The 14,032-nt window shown below is 35.9% G+C and overlaps 1 protein-coding gene across 1 annotated transcript in view; it reads left to right on the forward strand.

Annotated features, from left to right (window-relative positions):
• Positions 1 to 14,032, forward strand: part of TMTC2 (transmembrane and tetratricopeptide repeat containing 2) — a 241,712-nt gene that overhangs the window by 210,921 nt on the left and 16,759 nt on the right. The window contains exons 10-11 of the mRNA XM_015283417.4: positions 849 to 963; positions 7,966 to 8,029. Of these exons, the coding sequence (XP_015138903.1) occupies positions 849 to 963; positions 7,966 to 8,029 (179 nt within the window). The remainder of the gene's footprint in view (positions 1 to 848; positions 964 to 7,965; positions 8,030 to 14,032) is intronic.

The raw sequence follows: 14,032 nt of genomic DNA on the forward strand, positions 1-14,032 counted from the left end.
CTTCTGCAAATGTGTTCATTTTACCAAGCATCACTGGATTGACTGTGGCCTTTACAGACCTTGCTGGCTCTGGTTATGTGGATTTTCTGCATATACATAAAACGAATATATAAAGAATAGGGAATGTGTGAGGAAAGAAGACAAGCAAGAAACAAAATCCCTCACTGTGAGAGGAAACCATTTGTTCACAGGCTGCTGCCCCTGAAGAGACTCTGTGGCAAGTGATGGCCTAGTAGGCTTTTGGTTGACTGATCTTGCTTTACAAAAATAAGATAAAGTAAGGGATGCTGGAATGTGTAATCACCATACTTTAAGATACATTTTCCAAATATGTTTAGACACAAAGTCTAGACAGCTGAAACCCTATGAAATGTCCTTGATCCAAAATTACACATTATAAATTAAGTGTGAAAAAATCATTAGAAGGAATAGAATTAAGGTGGCTGAAGTACCTTCCAAAGTATTTCCTTCCTCTTCTTCAAAGGAAAACTCATTTTTATGGAGTTTTATTAGATGATAACTGTACTTGAGTTAAAATTTCGTTCACATTACATTATTCATTATTTTTGGTTTTTACTTGTTCTAATGATTAAGATAGTGCCACTGTAAAAGTCATTAATGTGATTTTAGATACTTAATAGGTTTTTTACAGAACAGACAAGGATTATGTAGGAAATGTGACAGATCTTGCACGTTGTAATGCAGAGCAAATCAGCAAATGACCAAACACTGAGCATGGAACATCCAATTTTTGAAAAAAATAAAAAAATAAAAATCACAACTGTATTATCTGAAGCATCAGAGATCAATTGGTTTTTATGACATCAAGCTCATGTTCTCCACTGCAGGTCAGTTCCTACTAGAAGAATCCCGTCTGATCGAAGCCGCTGAGATGGCAAAGAAGGCAGCTGAACTTGATAATACAGAATTTGATGTTGTTTTCAATGCTGCCCATATGCTCAGGTTAGTGTGTTTACATTTGTCTTACTTGATGTCTTACTCTTCTGTTTTGAAGGAAAAACTTTTTACAGCCTTTGCTTATATAGAGTTTGCTGTTTTTTTAAAGCCCAGCAACTGTTGTGAGTAATTAAATATTGCTGATAAAATGAATTTGAATGAAACTATTGCAGGACTTAGTACTGTCTATTTCTAGTTTCCTCTGTGCTTGTAATTTATTACTTTTAAAATTCTGTTATTCACAAGCAGGTCATTCTTTTTTGCTTATATATAAGGACAATCGGTTCATTTTGTGAAGAACATTTTGCAGACTTCCCTTTCATCTGATCTTTAAAGTTTTTAGGATGCATAGCAACTGCAAATAATAGATAGAATCTGATCTGGATGTAACTAGAGAATACTGAAAATGTCACACTTTTTGCTAATATCAACAGAGAACACTATGATGGTTTGAAATCTAAATATCCTCAAGCTAATGCTGACTTGAAGCTACACAAGAGGAATTAATATTATCAGTAAATGAGATTTAATTTATAGTCTTGTACATAGTTATGTTCTCTTTCTGAAATTAATAAAATGTTAGACCTTTTCCTTTCCTTTAAACAATTTTTTTTTTCCATTTAAAGATGGCAGACCTGAATATTCAGGAACATGGAACTTCTGCCTGCAATTTATCATTAATCTCATATTACTGTAATAGGTGTTCTCCATACTTGTTTCTAGGATAATTATTATCTATTGTGTGCTTGACAGGTGTGAGGATACTTAATTTCATGTAGATTATATCTATGCTTAGAAAATGTACGAGAAGGGAAATAAAAAACATACTTCATTAACACAAAACTGTTATTTAGGTTATTTCTCTAATGAAGATGTGTTGCTTGGCTGTTTGTAGTTTTACTATTGAAAACAGTAAATAAAAGGAAAAGAAAATGATATTAAAACAGAGGTAGAGTCAGCTTCAGCCAAGTGACCTGTGTTTCAGAAAAAGGTTTCTATACCAGGATTTTGAAATAAGTGCTAAAATGTCCTTTGAGAAATAGCTCTTACGGCTTGCAGATTGGAAAGAAATCAAGGCAAATGGTTCACTGATAAACAACAGTTTAATCTGCAACAGGATTCTGAGTTATTTTCCCATCCTCATAATTATTTTTTGAAAAATAGCTCCTCAGTGTAGAATTAATGAATTTGAAACATCAGGTTAGTGAAGTAAACTCATGAAGAGAAACACAGTAAGTTAGCCATGAGAGCTGAATCAAGAAGGATATAGAGAGCTGAACTCCAACTGATTCTGATGAGTGCATCATGGCAGACAGTTCAGTGGTGTAAAATAGTGTGATTTTTTGTGTGTGTTTTAAAATGTGTTGGCATAAATTCCTATTTAGGAATACATTTAATGCATGTCTCACTTTCCCTGTAATCACTGACTGAAACACAATATGGGTATCATTTCATTTCCAGAGTTTGAAGAGCTATGCTGCTGTGCTCAGCTTACAACATCAGTGTTGTTACCCTATTTGATCTTGTTGGGTCTGCATACTTGTAGGATTCAACCAGCATTTTGCTCAGGGATTCTGAATAGCATTATCTATTTTAAATATTTAAGCAGAATTAAAAACCTGAAAATGACAACAACAAAACAATCACTTAACCAAAACTCTAAAAAAAACCCTCCACCACCAATCAAAAGAAGAAAAAAAAACCCTGATGGTTTAGCTTAAATAGAATCTCTTTGTGCCCCTATGGGATGTCTAGTTGGCCTAATTTTCCTTTTAAATATACACATTTCTTTGTAGAAGACTAATGTTCTCTTAATATGCTCTTGGAGTCTCAGCTCGTCTGGATGATATAGCAAGATTCAGCATGGCAAAGTCAAATTGAGTGCTGCCAAGTATTTCCTTAAAACCACAGGCATTATGATTTGACTCATTTTTGCTGTCCATCTTGTCTTACTGCTATACTTAGCAATTTATTGAGTATATTACTTACATAATAGAAATTAGACAAAGAGGTTGTCCATTGGGTCAAAGCAACTACTTTGGGACAAGGCAACTGCAACTCCATTATGAGTCTGCAGAACTTCAGAAGAACTTGGTTTTCATAATACTTAGAATGAAGGAGAGCTGAGGTGATTCCAAGTAGAAAGCAGTACCAAAATACAAATTAGTAAGAAGAGAAACCAATACTTAGAGTGGCATGGAGTGAGAAAGCTAGAAACTATGGTACCGATTAATGCTAAAGAGAGTCATAAAAGAAAAGCTAAAATTATTAAATGCAACAGTTTCATGTAGGCAACTGACTGCTATTGAGGTGCCTCAGAGAGCTATAAAATTTCTTTGGTAAGTGAGTAAGTATTCTGGATGGACTACATGTCTTTGAGGTAGAAAATATATTATAGAAGTTCAGAAGGCATGGAAGTGAACTACCCTAAGAGAGAAGTGATATGTTTTAGAGGGCTGGAGCACCTCTCTCATGAGGAAAGGTTGAGGGATCTAGGCTTGTTTAGTTTGGAGAGGAGAAGGCTCCGGGGAGACCTCATTGTGGCTTTTCAATACTTGAAGGGAGCGTATAAACAGGAAGGGGAGCGGCTGTTTACAGGGGTGGATAGTGGAAGGACAAGGGGGAATGGTTTTAATCTGGGACAGGGGAGGTTTAGGTTGGATATTAGGAAGAAATTTTTCACACAGAGGGTGGTGACACACTGGAACAGGTTGCCCAGGAAGGTTGTGGATGCCCCATCCCTGGAGACATTCAAGGCCAGGCTGGTGTGACTCTGGGCAGACTGGTCTGGTGGTTGGTGACCCTGCACATAGCAGGGGGGTTGAAACTGGATGATCATTGTGGTCCTTTTCAACACAGGCCATTCTATGATTCTATGACTCTATGATTAAGAAGCAGAAATTGATATTGATGTGAGTGATGCAAGGTGTCATGGATGGCTGGGAAGATAACAGCAACTCAGAATTTTTTTAATAAATCCGATTTGTTTTTAATTGTCCAAATATTCTACCCAGTGCTACATTTTTATTTAGGAAGGTTATCATCTTTCCCTCTTGTCAGAATCCTGTTTCCACCATTACTCCAAGGAGCATCACAAGATTCAGAAACACGTAGATGCTTATTTAGAATCGCAGATAAATTCTTTATAATTTGTGTTACAGCTGATTTGGATGGAGGATGATAACAGCATTCCCTAAATTTCAATTTATTTTGTACTCTAGTAATTACCAAATTTTGAATATTTTGAAGAAGGGAGAGACTGATCTTTTTCTTCATAAATTTGCATAGCAGTTGTCTGTAAAATTTGTTTCCTTACCAATTTGTTCTTCTAACAGCTTCATTCAAGGGTCATATAGATGTTGTGGAGGTGATCCTTAGTACAGTAACTGGTCATGTGTTTTACTTTTGTAGTATTTGTTATGCTTACAGCCTCTATTTGAAGTCTTTCAGCAAAGCTAGATACATTTTAATGGAATGTAGTGAAGCATGTACTGGAAATGTCTTATGTTGGCTGGAGCTTCAGTGATCAAGTCATGTATTGACAGTACTAAATTTCAGTTGAAGGTCAGCTTCTGTAAAATCCTTTCCTGTGAACTAAGGATGATTGCCTTTAGAATGAGGAATGGGAGTGTAGTGAAAGCACCATGCTAAGTAGAAACAGGAGAAGAGCTTCACATTGTCTCCAAATGTAAACAAGCAACAAGCAATGGAAGACGTGTTTTGTTCAAAAACACTTTTTATAGAAAGAATTGTATTTTACACCCTTCTGTAAGACAGTGGGTTTCTCTGGGTAACTCTGGTATTACATGAATTTATTGCATATTTATTGGCTATTTTAAAACAGAAGTCTAAATTAGAGCAGTATTACATGATTAGGTCTTCATTTTGCACTGAATTTCTCTGAGTATTTCAGCTCTCCTGAGCACACTGACTGAATATAAGATGTCATTGCTAGCACGACCCCAGGTGCTAGTTCACCCTATGTTATTTTCAACATAGATTTTATTCACTAAATGCTATTAATGTGTTTAAATATACATACACATATATGGCTAAGTATATCATCTTTTTAAAATTTTGTAACTGATGTAAAACTAAAAGTGTGGGCGAAGTGTATGTGTATGGAACCTCTTTGTAATTTTGTTGTGACTCAAAAAGTTCATTAAGAATGTTAAGTATTAAAAATCTGTATTGTGAAATAGCAATTTCTCTGAAGAAATGATCTTTTTCTTAGCTGGACTGACATCCATGATTTCACTTAAAAAAACATTAACATTCTGAAGATTTATGTCAAGCAATTGGCTGGTTAAAAATATCTCTATCTATTCACATATTTATGTATCTAAACCAGACAACATTGTTATGGGTTTTCTCTTAAAGTATATTTTTTCCAGTGGTCAACAAAAACATTTAAAATGAATGTAAGTTGAATAGAACCAGGTTCATAAGGCATCATTGGCGGTCATCTGGAGCACAACATAGGAACAGCTAGGTTTGGAGGCTCAGGTTAATAAAGATAAGAGAATAAAAAGAGGAGACATTTTTGTTCCTTAAAAGAAGATTGAACACTAAGTGTAAATTGGGGAAATCAGATGAATTTTCGAGGCCAATCCTCATGAGAAGATTTGGGATATAGGTTGAAATGTAACTCGTAGGTATGAAAAGGACCTTGTCTTCCCAACTTCTTTTAGTTTCCTTTCCTAAATTTCTGCTTCATTATCAATATTTGCCTAATATTTAACTCTAATATGAACTATATTTATTTTAGTACTGTCCTTCCATTGTTTGACATTAATCCTGGGCCCTTTACTCCTCAGGGGCATAGGGTTACTGCAATTTCTTACCTCTGTGCCTTTAACTTTTCTCAAAGGATAGCCACTCCAGGGCTTAACGTAAGGAATTTCTAGTGTTTCTGCTTTCCAGTGAAAACATGAACCAGAATTTTTCTGTATCTCAACTACAAAGGAGCTGTTACTCCAGTAATGGAACTGCCACTTTCCTGACCAGATTAGTGTGGTCTATGTTCATTTACATAAACCATTTTTAATAGAAAATTGTAAATTCAAACTGATTTCAACTTGGAAATTAATAGTCCATGTTTCCTGATGTGCATGTGGGAGTATAGCAGGCCATGTATTTCCACTGGACTAAAAGGGGACAGGATTTTAATTTGTTCTACATTTACATGCCAAGACATTTTTGTGCAGAAGTGTACTGTCTGTGTCTACCCCTGGGTAAGGCACCTTGTTCACTGTACAGATCTTTGCCACTTTCAGAAGCACTCTGTTTCCTGACAGCTCTGTGCAAACAAACAACAAAAAAAAAGCAGTGTAATAAATTTCTACTTATATGCCTTGTAGCAAGTACTGAAATTTGAAAGTATCAGGATTTTTTTTTCAGTAGTTTCAAGTGCTTCCTGTGCCCAGCAGGAGTGATTCAGAAGCATGTTGAATGAATATTTTCAGATATTCAACTGTTTCTAACTATGAGAATCACTGTGTTGATGATGCATGCGTGAAGTAATTTAAAACAGTTCACAGGTATCAACTGGGTTCTACTCAGCACATAGAAAGTGGTTTCAGCTTGCATGTGAATTATTGAGAAACTTCAAAGTGCTTATCCATCCTCCCTTTTTCTTCCCAGGACCAATCACTGTCTGTCAAGATGTGTTGATTGAAAGTAATAATCATGTGTAATGTGGGTATGTTTAAACTTTGGGTAGATGGGAATGTAAAATCAGGACACAGTGTAATCACTGAAGCATGTAAAACCGCATATATAACAAATAAGGTAAAATCTCTAGATGTGAGTGCTCTATGACTGATACTCTTTGAAGTGTTCTTGGAAAGTGAAGAAAAATGGGAAAGAAAGAAGAAAAATCTACCCCAGTCTGTGTTATATTCGTTTTCTGGATTTTCACTTGTATCATAGAAATGCATCCGTAATCATGTAACACCCACAAATTCTCCGAAGAACTCCTGTCCTCCTTACCCTGCATGACAGGTAACTTGTCATGCAAAAAGTATATATATATATATATATATGTATATATATATATTTGTTTAGTTCCCCCCCACCCCCTATGGCTTCAGTATTGTGATAGAACAATAGCAGAAGATACTTAGCTTGCCTGACTGGTCATTTCTAAACATTTGTCATCTTTCTTAAGACATGTATATGATCAAGTGATATTCACTGGGCCAGTGGCCACGATGATTATTTGAAGGGAAATGAAGAAGCTAGAGACAAAAGAAGAAGAAAGGAGTTTGAGGGAAGAGATTAAAAGGGCCCATCGAGGGGAAAGAAAAAAAAAAAAGGCTTATTTGGCAACATACCCTATTTTCATATAAATGCATTAAACTGCAAAGTTAGGGAGTGAAGATGTAATAATTTAAGTAATAGGACAATGTAGATGTTGTCTGTGTGAAAGGAAGAAGAACAGAGGTGGACTAATAGTACTTCAGGAACCATGAAACTCAATCCCATGGGTTATGTGTTCTAAGTTAAAAAACCCCTCTTCATATGAGTGGTTGCCAAAATGAGAACTCTTATGTAAATAATTTCCCTGAATCATGGAAACCTATTTTTAAGAAATCATTGTATTCTCTGCTTTCTTTCTTTTAATTGGATAACAGTGCACACAGAAATAAAATGCACTATTGTAAAACTTATTGCTTAATAATTTGCTGTTAAAGTATGGCTAATTACAAAAATGAGCTAAATATTCATCTGATGAAGACTGGTACGTGTGTTTCTGCCTCAGATGAGTATTTGGCTTTCTGCAGTACTCTTCAGTATGTACTAATACCTTTTCAGAGCTAAGAAGAAACAAAGACACAAAAATGTTTATAATGGATATTCTGAAATACAATCTAAAAGATTCCCGTATTTAATGTATTTGTTATGGTAATATCCTTAAGTTGCAGGAAATGGTTGCAGTATGTTTTTAAGTGTGCTTTTGCAATGGAAAAAGAGGTATAATTATGTTGTTTTTTTCTGTCCTGATAGACAAGCCAGTCTTAATGAAGAAGCTGAGAAGTATTATGAAATGGCAGCAGGATTAAGACCTAATGTAAGTACCTTCTTAATGATATCCATTACTTAAACTGATGAATGTGCAGTAGTGCTGAACTGTTTTTTGATGAGGAGAGACTTCTTGCTGGTGTTTGATCTCTTGGCCTGTATCATACATATTTTTTTAGTCATTAATTATAGGGTAGTCAGATAAAGACGTTCATTTGTTAAAACAATCACCACACACACACATTTTATCTTGATGCAGTATTCTAACAACAGGTCATACTTGGCTAACATATTTTAAAATGATTTATAGATTTAGATTTCTTTGCTTTTAAATGCATTAAGTTTAAATGTGTTAAGTTTGGAAAGCTCTCCTAATTTCATCTATCTTCTCCAATAAAAAGAAAATGAAAGGCAATTTTGTGATTATTTTAGGCATTTTAAATAATACGTTAAAGACTTACTCTCTTTCTTGAACTTCTGGCAAGCATTGTTGTTCTACAAACTTACCTCAGAGGTAGTTCCTGTAAGGTTGAAGTACAAAAGCAAATAAATGTTTATTCATTGAAGCGGAGATATGTAAGAGTGTGTTAAAGCTCTTTTTTAGAAAACAAAAATAAAAGCTCATTACCTTTTTTACTGTACTGGGAACTAAAGGAATAAAATATTTTCATTTTACCACTTCATTGTTATATTCCTTCTCAATTACCTTTGCGCTTTGGGACTTTGGGAAAAACAACTGTGGGTATAAAAAAGGCAGAATTTATTTTTAAAACCTCATACTTTGTGTATGTAATAAATGAAATACAGAACACATTCTTGTCATAGAAGTCTATAGTGCTTAATTTGAAAATATGTTAGCAATTGCAGTTAGAAAAAAAAAAAAAAAAAGTCTTAAAGCCACAGAATTTTCAGGTCTAAAACTGAAAAATAACCTTCCACCAGGTTCAATCCTAAGTAGATGATCTATTCTCTGTTACAACTTCTTTGTTATTCACTGTACCAAGACACCTAAATTATCAGATGTTCTTTAGAATTAGATCAGTGCCTACCTCCTGAGAGATAGGCAACTAATGCAGCCTGAAACAACACTCAGATTTACATTTTCTTGTATACATTTCTTTGCAAATATTGCATACTCTGTAATATCTGATATCACTAATATCTCTACGATGAAGTATTAGCCTTAGTAACAGTGAGAGTTGTTACAAACTCTTCAGTATTTTAATGCTAGTAAGGGAATTCAGATTCTCATCCAAGTCTTCATGAACCAAATTTAGTGTTAGCATTCTAACTTTGGGGCTGTGTCCCTGTTAATTGTCACAGTGAGGGCCTAGCACATCCCAGATGCTCCAACTTCAAAACACCCACAATAGCTTTGGGGACTAAACTGCAGACATACAGGAAATGAAGCTGTGGTATGGCAAAATACAGAGACTACCATGTGATACTGACCTCAGTCTGGTCCTTATTTTATCGTAAATAATTTCCTGAGTTATGACTTTCAGAACTAGTTAGTTGGCCATTTCATTGTTGTTTGTTTTGTTTTGTTTTGTTTTTCCCAGACAGCAGAATCTCCATTCTTGTATTTGTCTCCTAAGCAAGCTTTCTTCTATTTAAGTGTCTCAGGACTGGGGTGCAACAATGAACAACTAATATGCCTGTGTTTCTGGATCACTTTCTCATTCAGTCAATCCATTTTTGTAGAAATTGGGACTAAGGAGGCTAAAAACACCCTAGAAAAACAGCAGTCTTTAGTTACAGGAGAAATGAAAATTCTCTGGAACATGCAAGCCATTGTTTTTAAGAAAGAAAATATGGATTATACTTTTGTTGTGTTGGTGGTGATTCATTCACCACTGAATTAATTCTGACAAGATTTAAAGATACTGAAAAGCTATATAACAATGAGTAAAGTATTTGAAAAAAAATGTTATATGCAGTAAAGGAACTATTGAAAACAGCACAGATGAGTTATTATTATATATGTATTCATTTGAACATCTTTGCTTTCGGTTACGCCATTCTGCGGAGTGTAAAAGAATTAAAGCACTTCAGTATAACAGCAGCAGCTGAACTTTAGCTTGGCTAAAAAAGAAAAAAGCAAATCTGACTACATTATTCTGGATTTAGATCCAGCTGTTCTCAAAAATCTTCATGATTGGCTGTATTTACATTAGATAAGTATTTATCCTCTTTGAAAGCATCCAGTCAAATTTTAGAAGAGCAGTACTTTCCATGGAATATTGGACTTCTGTGGAGATGGGAACTGTTTTTCTTGAACTTCAGTGAAAAAGCAAGCATTTTCAAGATTGTTTATTTATTTCCAAGTAGGCTTCATAGAGCTGACTTTCCCCTGGAGAGACAAAGAGGAGAGAGGAATCTAGGAAGCAGTTCAGAGAAGTCTACTTTTATTTGCTATGAGTAATTTCTTACAGGACTCTCTTTTCTTCCTTCAACTCTATAGGTAGCCTAGAGAGATTATTTTCCCTAGTCCCTGGACTTTTTAAAGTATTTTCTGAAAAAATGTATACCCACAGTGCGTGTTTACCACTGTCAAAACAAAATCATTTTAGGGCCTTCTTAATAAAAAGCACATATGTGTTCATTCTAGCAGTGTTGGCTTGGATGGATGTTAGTCTAATTTTAACAAATACAATTGCATAAAGAAATAAAAGTACAGGTTTCTTGGACAGATAGACATTTCTGCAGTAAGTATTCTGAGTGGGAATATTGTTGAGGAAAGTCTATATTCACAGATGGTTTCTAGGTGCCCTATGTCTTGTAATGTTCATACATCAGAAAATTGTTTTAATGGGTTGTTAGGCACTCTGAAACATGAGCCTTTAGCTCACTTTGTTGTGGAAAAATCAGTCATCCAGAAACTGTTTTTAAACTATCATTCTTTACAAGAATGTGAGATATTGATGTAAGCTTCAGTTTTTATTGAACTTTTAAGACATCCTTTGTGTAATGAAACTGCATTTCTAATTTTTTAAATCCAAACTTGAAGCAACCAATCTTTAAAAAGCTGCTCTAGAACCCCCACATATGGCCAATGGCTCTTTAGAAAAAAGAGCACTTTGAAGTGTGACCTCAAGAGCATTAAATGAAAGAGAGCTCACTACAGCCTTAAGACTTTGAGCCACCACCTTGAGCTGATTGGCTTAGAAGCATTCCTCAAGGAGTTGCCATGACCTGCAAGTCACTGCCATCCCAACCACGTATTAGTGCTGCTTGCAATCTGGAGCTCATGACAGCTTTAAGCCCCATATCATCGACACATTGTCAAGAACAGCTGTTTCCACTCTACCACTTCAAAAGGGCTTGATTAAATGTCTTACTGTAACAACATATATAAAGACACACACATAGACTGAAGGGGAAAGGAGAAATGTACTTATAAGCAAAATAAATATAATTTCCACTAGATGGTTTAATCATGGTGTGGAGGACTAAACTATTTCTTGACTTGAAGGGTTTATGTAATCAGTTAACACAATATCATATTAAAAAGCAGTTTCTACAAGTGCTTCTTTTGGTTTTGCCCTAGCACTGGAATACAGATTTTGTGTCAAAGTCTCCAGGCTTATGATAAGCTGTCCAACAGCTGAAAGAAGAACACTAGTGATTTCCAGATAATTGAGTATATTTTTATAGCTTTCTTCTAGATAAAATGCTTCTGATGCCTTAGTATGTTATATATGCTTTATAGTCGTGGCAAGATCTTGAAAAATGAATATGTTTCCTACAGTATATAAATCTTTAAAAAATAAAGTAGACGTTGGATTTTATGTTGAAACATACGTGACCAAATTCTGCTTTATCGAGATTGTTTCCTTAGATGTTTCAGTATCAAATTTCCCTATGTGACTTCCTCCTAAATGTTTAGCTATTCGCACTTTTGGCTTAGGTAAATGTGAAAGAGATGGCCTTAATACATTTTGCCAGCGTCATTAAAGGTATATCTTGTTTTCACCAAGGAGAATCTTCATAAAGCTTGTAAGAGTTCCTGCTATTTTAGTTCTGCTGCTGATGGTAGATAGATTGTTTACTAGTGATTCTTGAGCAGTCTGCAGCTGATCCTCAATTGAGGAAAAACTAGCACAGTTCCACACTTTGCAAGATCCAATCTTCTGCTCATACTTCTCCACAGATACTGTAAATCCCCCACCAGTGATGTATCTATTTTTCCTGCAGCTCTTTTGAGAAGATCTACCCAGTCCCTGTTATCCATACCCAGCTGGTATGGTACAGATTGAGCTGACACAATCATCTACAGAAACCACGCATATTTCATTTCTATACCATTTATTATTACCTTTAAAACATAGAAATGTAGAATGACTTAGGTAGGAAGGGACTTTAAAGATCACCTAGTTCCAACCCCTCAGCTGTGGACAGGGACATCTCCCACTAGATCAGGTTGCTTGAAGCTCCATCCAACCTGGACTTGAAAAATTCCAGGGATGGGGCATCTACAGCTTTTCTGGACAAACTATTCCAGTGTCTTGCAGCGTTTGAGGCATGGACTCAGATGTGAATGGTCCAAACCATTTATTGCAGATTCAAACATCCCTTATATACATTCACAAGTTTTCTTTTGTAACTTTCCCACGTCCCTTTACATTTCAACAAAACATTCCACAGACATTCCTTAACCTTGCATGCAGGTTCCAATCAGAGTCATGAGTCATTCCAACCCACGTAGTCTTCCTCCAATCAGGGTCATTATCACGCAGCCATCACGCAACTTACTTGACTTTGTTTTTCTCTTCTGGAAGTGTCCTCAGTTCTCAGCACTGCTTTCTCATGCTGTTTATCTTGCTCTGCAGCTTCTACTCTGAATATTCTTTCTTGAATCCCAACATTGTCTCACCATTCTTATAGTAAAGAATGTCTTCCTAAAATCTCATCTAAATCTACCCTCTATTATTTTAAAACCATTACCTCCTGTCCTAACACATCCTTGATGAATCCTTTCCCATCTTTCCTGTAGTCCCCCTATAGGTATTTGAAGGATGTTATAAGGTCTCCTTGGCGTCTTCTCCAGACTTAACAATCCCAGCACCCTCATCCTTTCTTTACAGGAGAGGTGCTCCAGCCCTCTGATCTTCCTTGTGATCCTCCTCTGGACCTGCTCTAACAGGTCTCCATTTTTCCTATGTTGAAGAGCCCAGAGTTGAATGCAGTTCTGGTGACTTACAAGGTTCATGAAATTTCCAGTTAAGAATCCTCATTCTAAAACGTTCTTTTGTAAGTTTACTTGCTTTTTCAAAGTTATGACAACATGACAGTCTTATATGTTTGTATGTCTATTCCATGGAATAACCACAGAGTCCTATTTTTAGGTAGTGTCAGGCACTGACTTGTGTCTGCTTTTACAGAAAATACAAAAGTGAGCCATATGGAGCAGGTGTAGCTTCTGCTGGTTGTCTGCCTGCCCTCTGAGCTGTTTCCAGCATCTCCCTAGCAACACTAGTTGTCGCTAAGCCTTGCATTGTACAAACCTTCCTCTCAAGCATAAAAAACATTCTGCCTCAATGACATGAGTGGCTGTGGATTCCTTCCAGTCCAGCAGCACTCTTGACCTGCTGAAACTGTCTCTTTTTTCTGTTGAAGGTATGAGGAATAAGAAAACTTTTCTCATCCTGCTCTGTTGCTTTCTGAAGACTGAATCAATTGTTATAGGGCAATTTCAGGGACAAAAAAGTATACCATGGCTTCCTAATGAGAAGATGGGTATGACAGTTGTGAATTGTACTTCTAGATAGTGTGCTGCTAGTGTTTTGATTTAAGACAGATATTGGGGTGAGTAGCTTAGGCATGGATTAGCTCCACAGGGAGAAGAGACAGTGAAACACCCTGAGAAAAAAGGACACCACTTTCTGGTTGTTGCCAGTTGGTTGGAATGTCTCCTTTGACAGACAGTAAATGACTGCCTCTGAGGTTTGATATCAAAATAGTTATTACATATATCAACCTTCCTAGCAGAAGGCTGGTCTAGCCTAAAGGTTGTGCAAAAGGGGTGAATTCCAGATAATTAATAATTACT

This window comes from Gallus gallus, chromosome 1, assembly GCF_016699485.2.
Source record: "Gallus gallus isolate bGalGal1 chromosome 1, bGalGal1.mat.broiler.GRCg7b, whole genome shotgun sequence".
Taxonomy (NCBI): domain Eukaryota; kingdom Metazoa; phylum Chordata; class Aves; order Galliformes; family Phasianidae; genus Gallus; species Gallus gallus.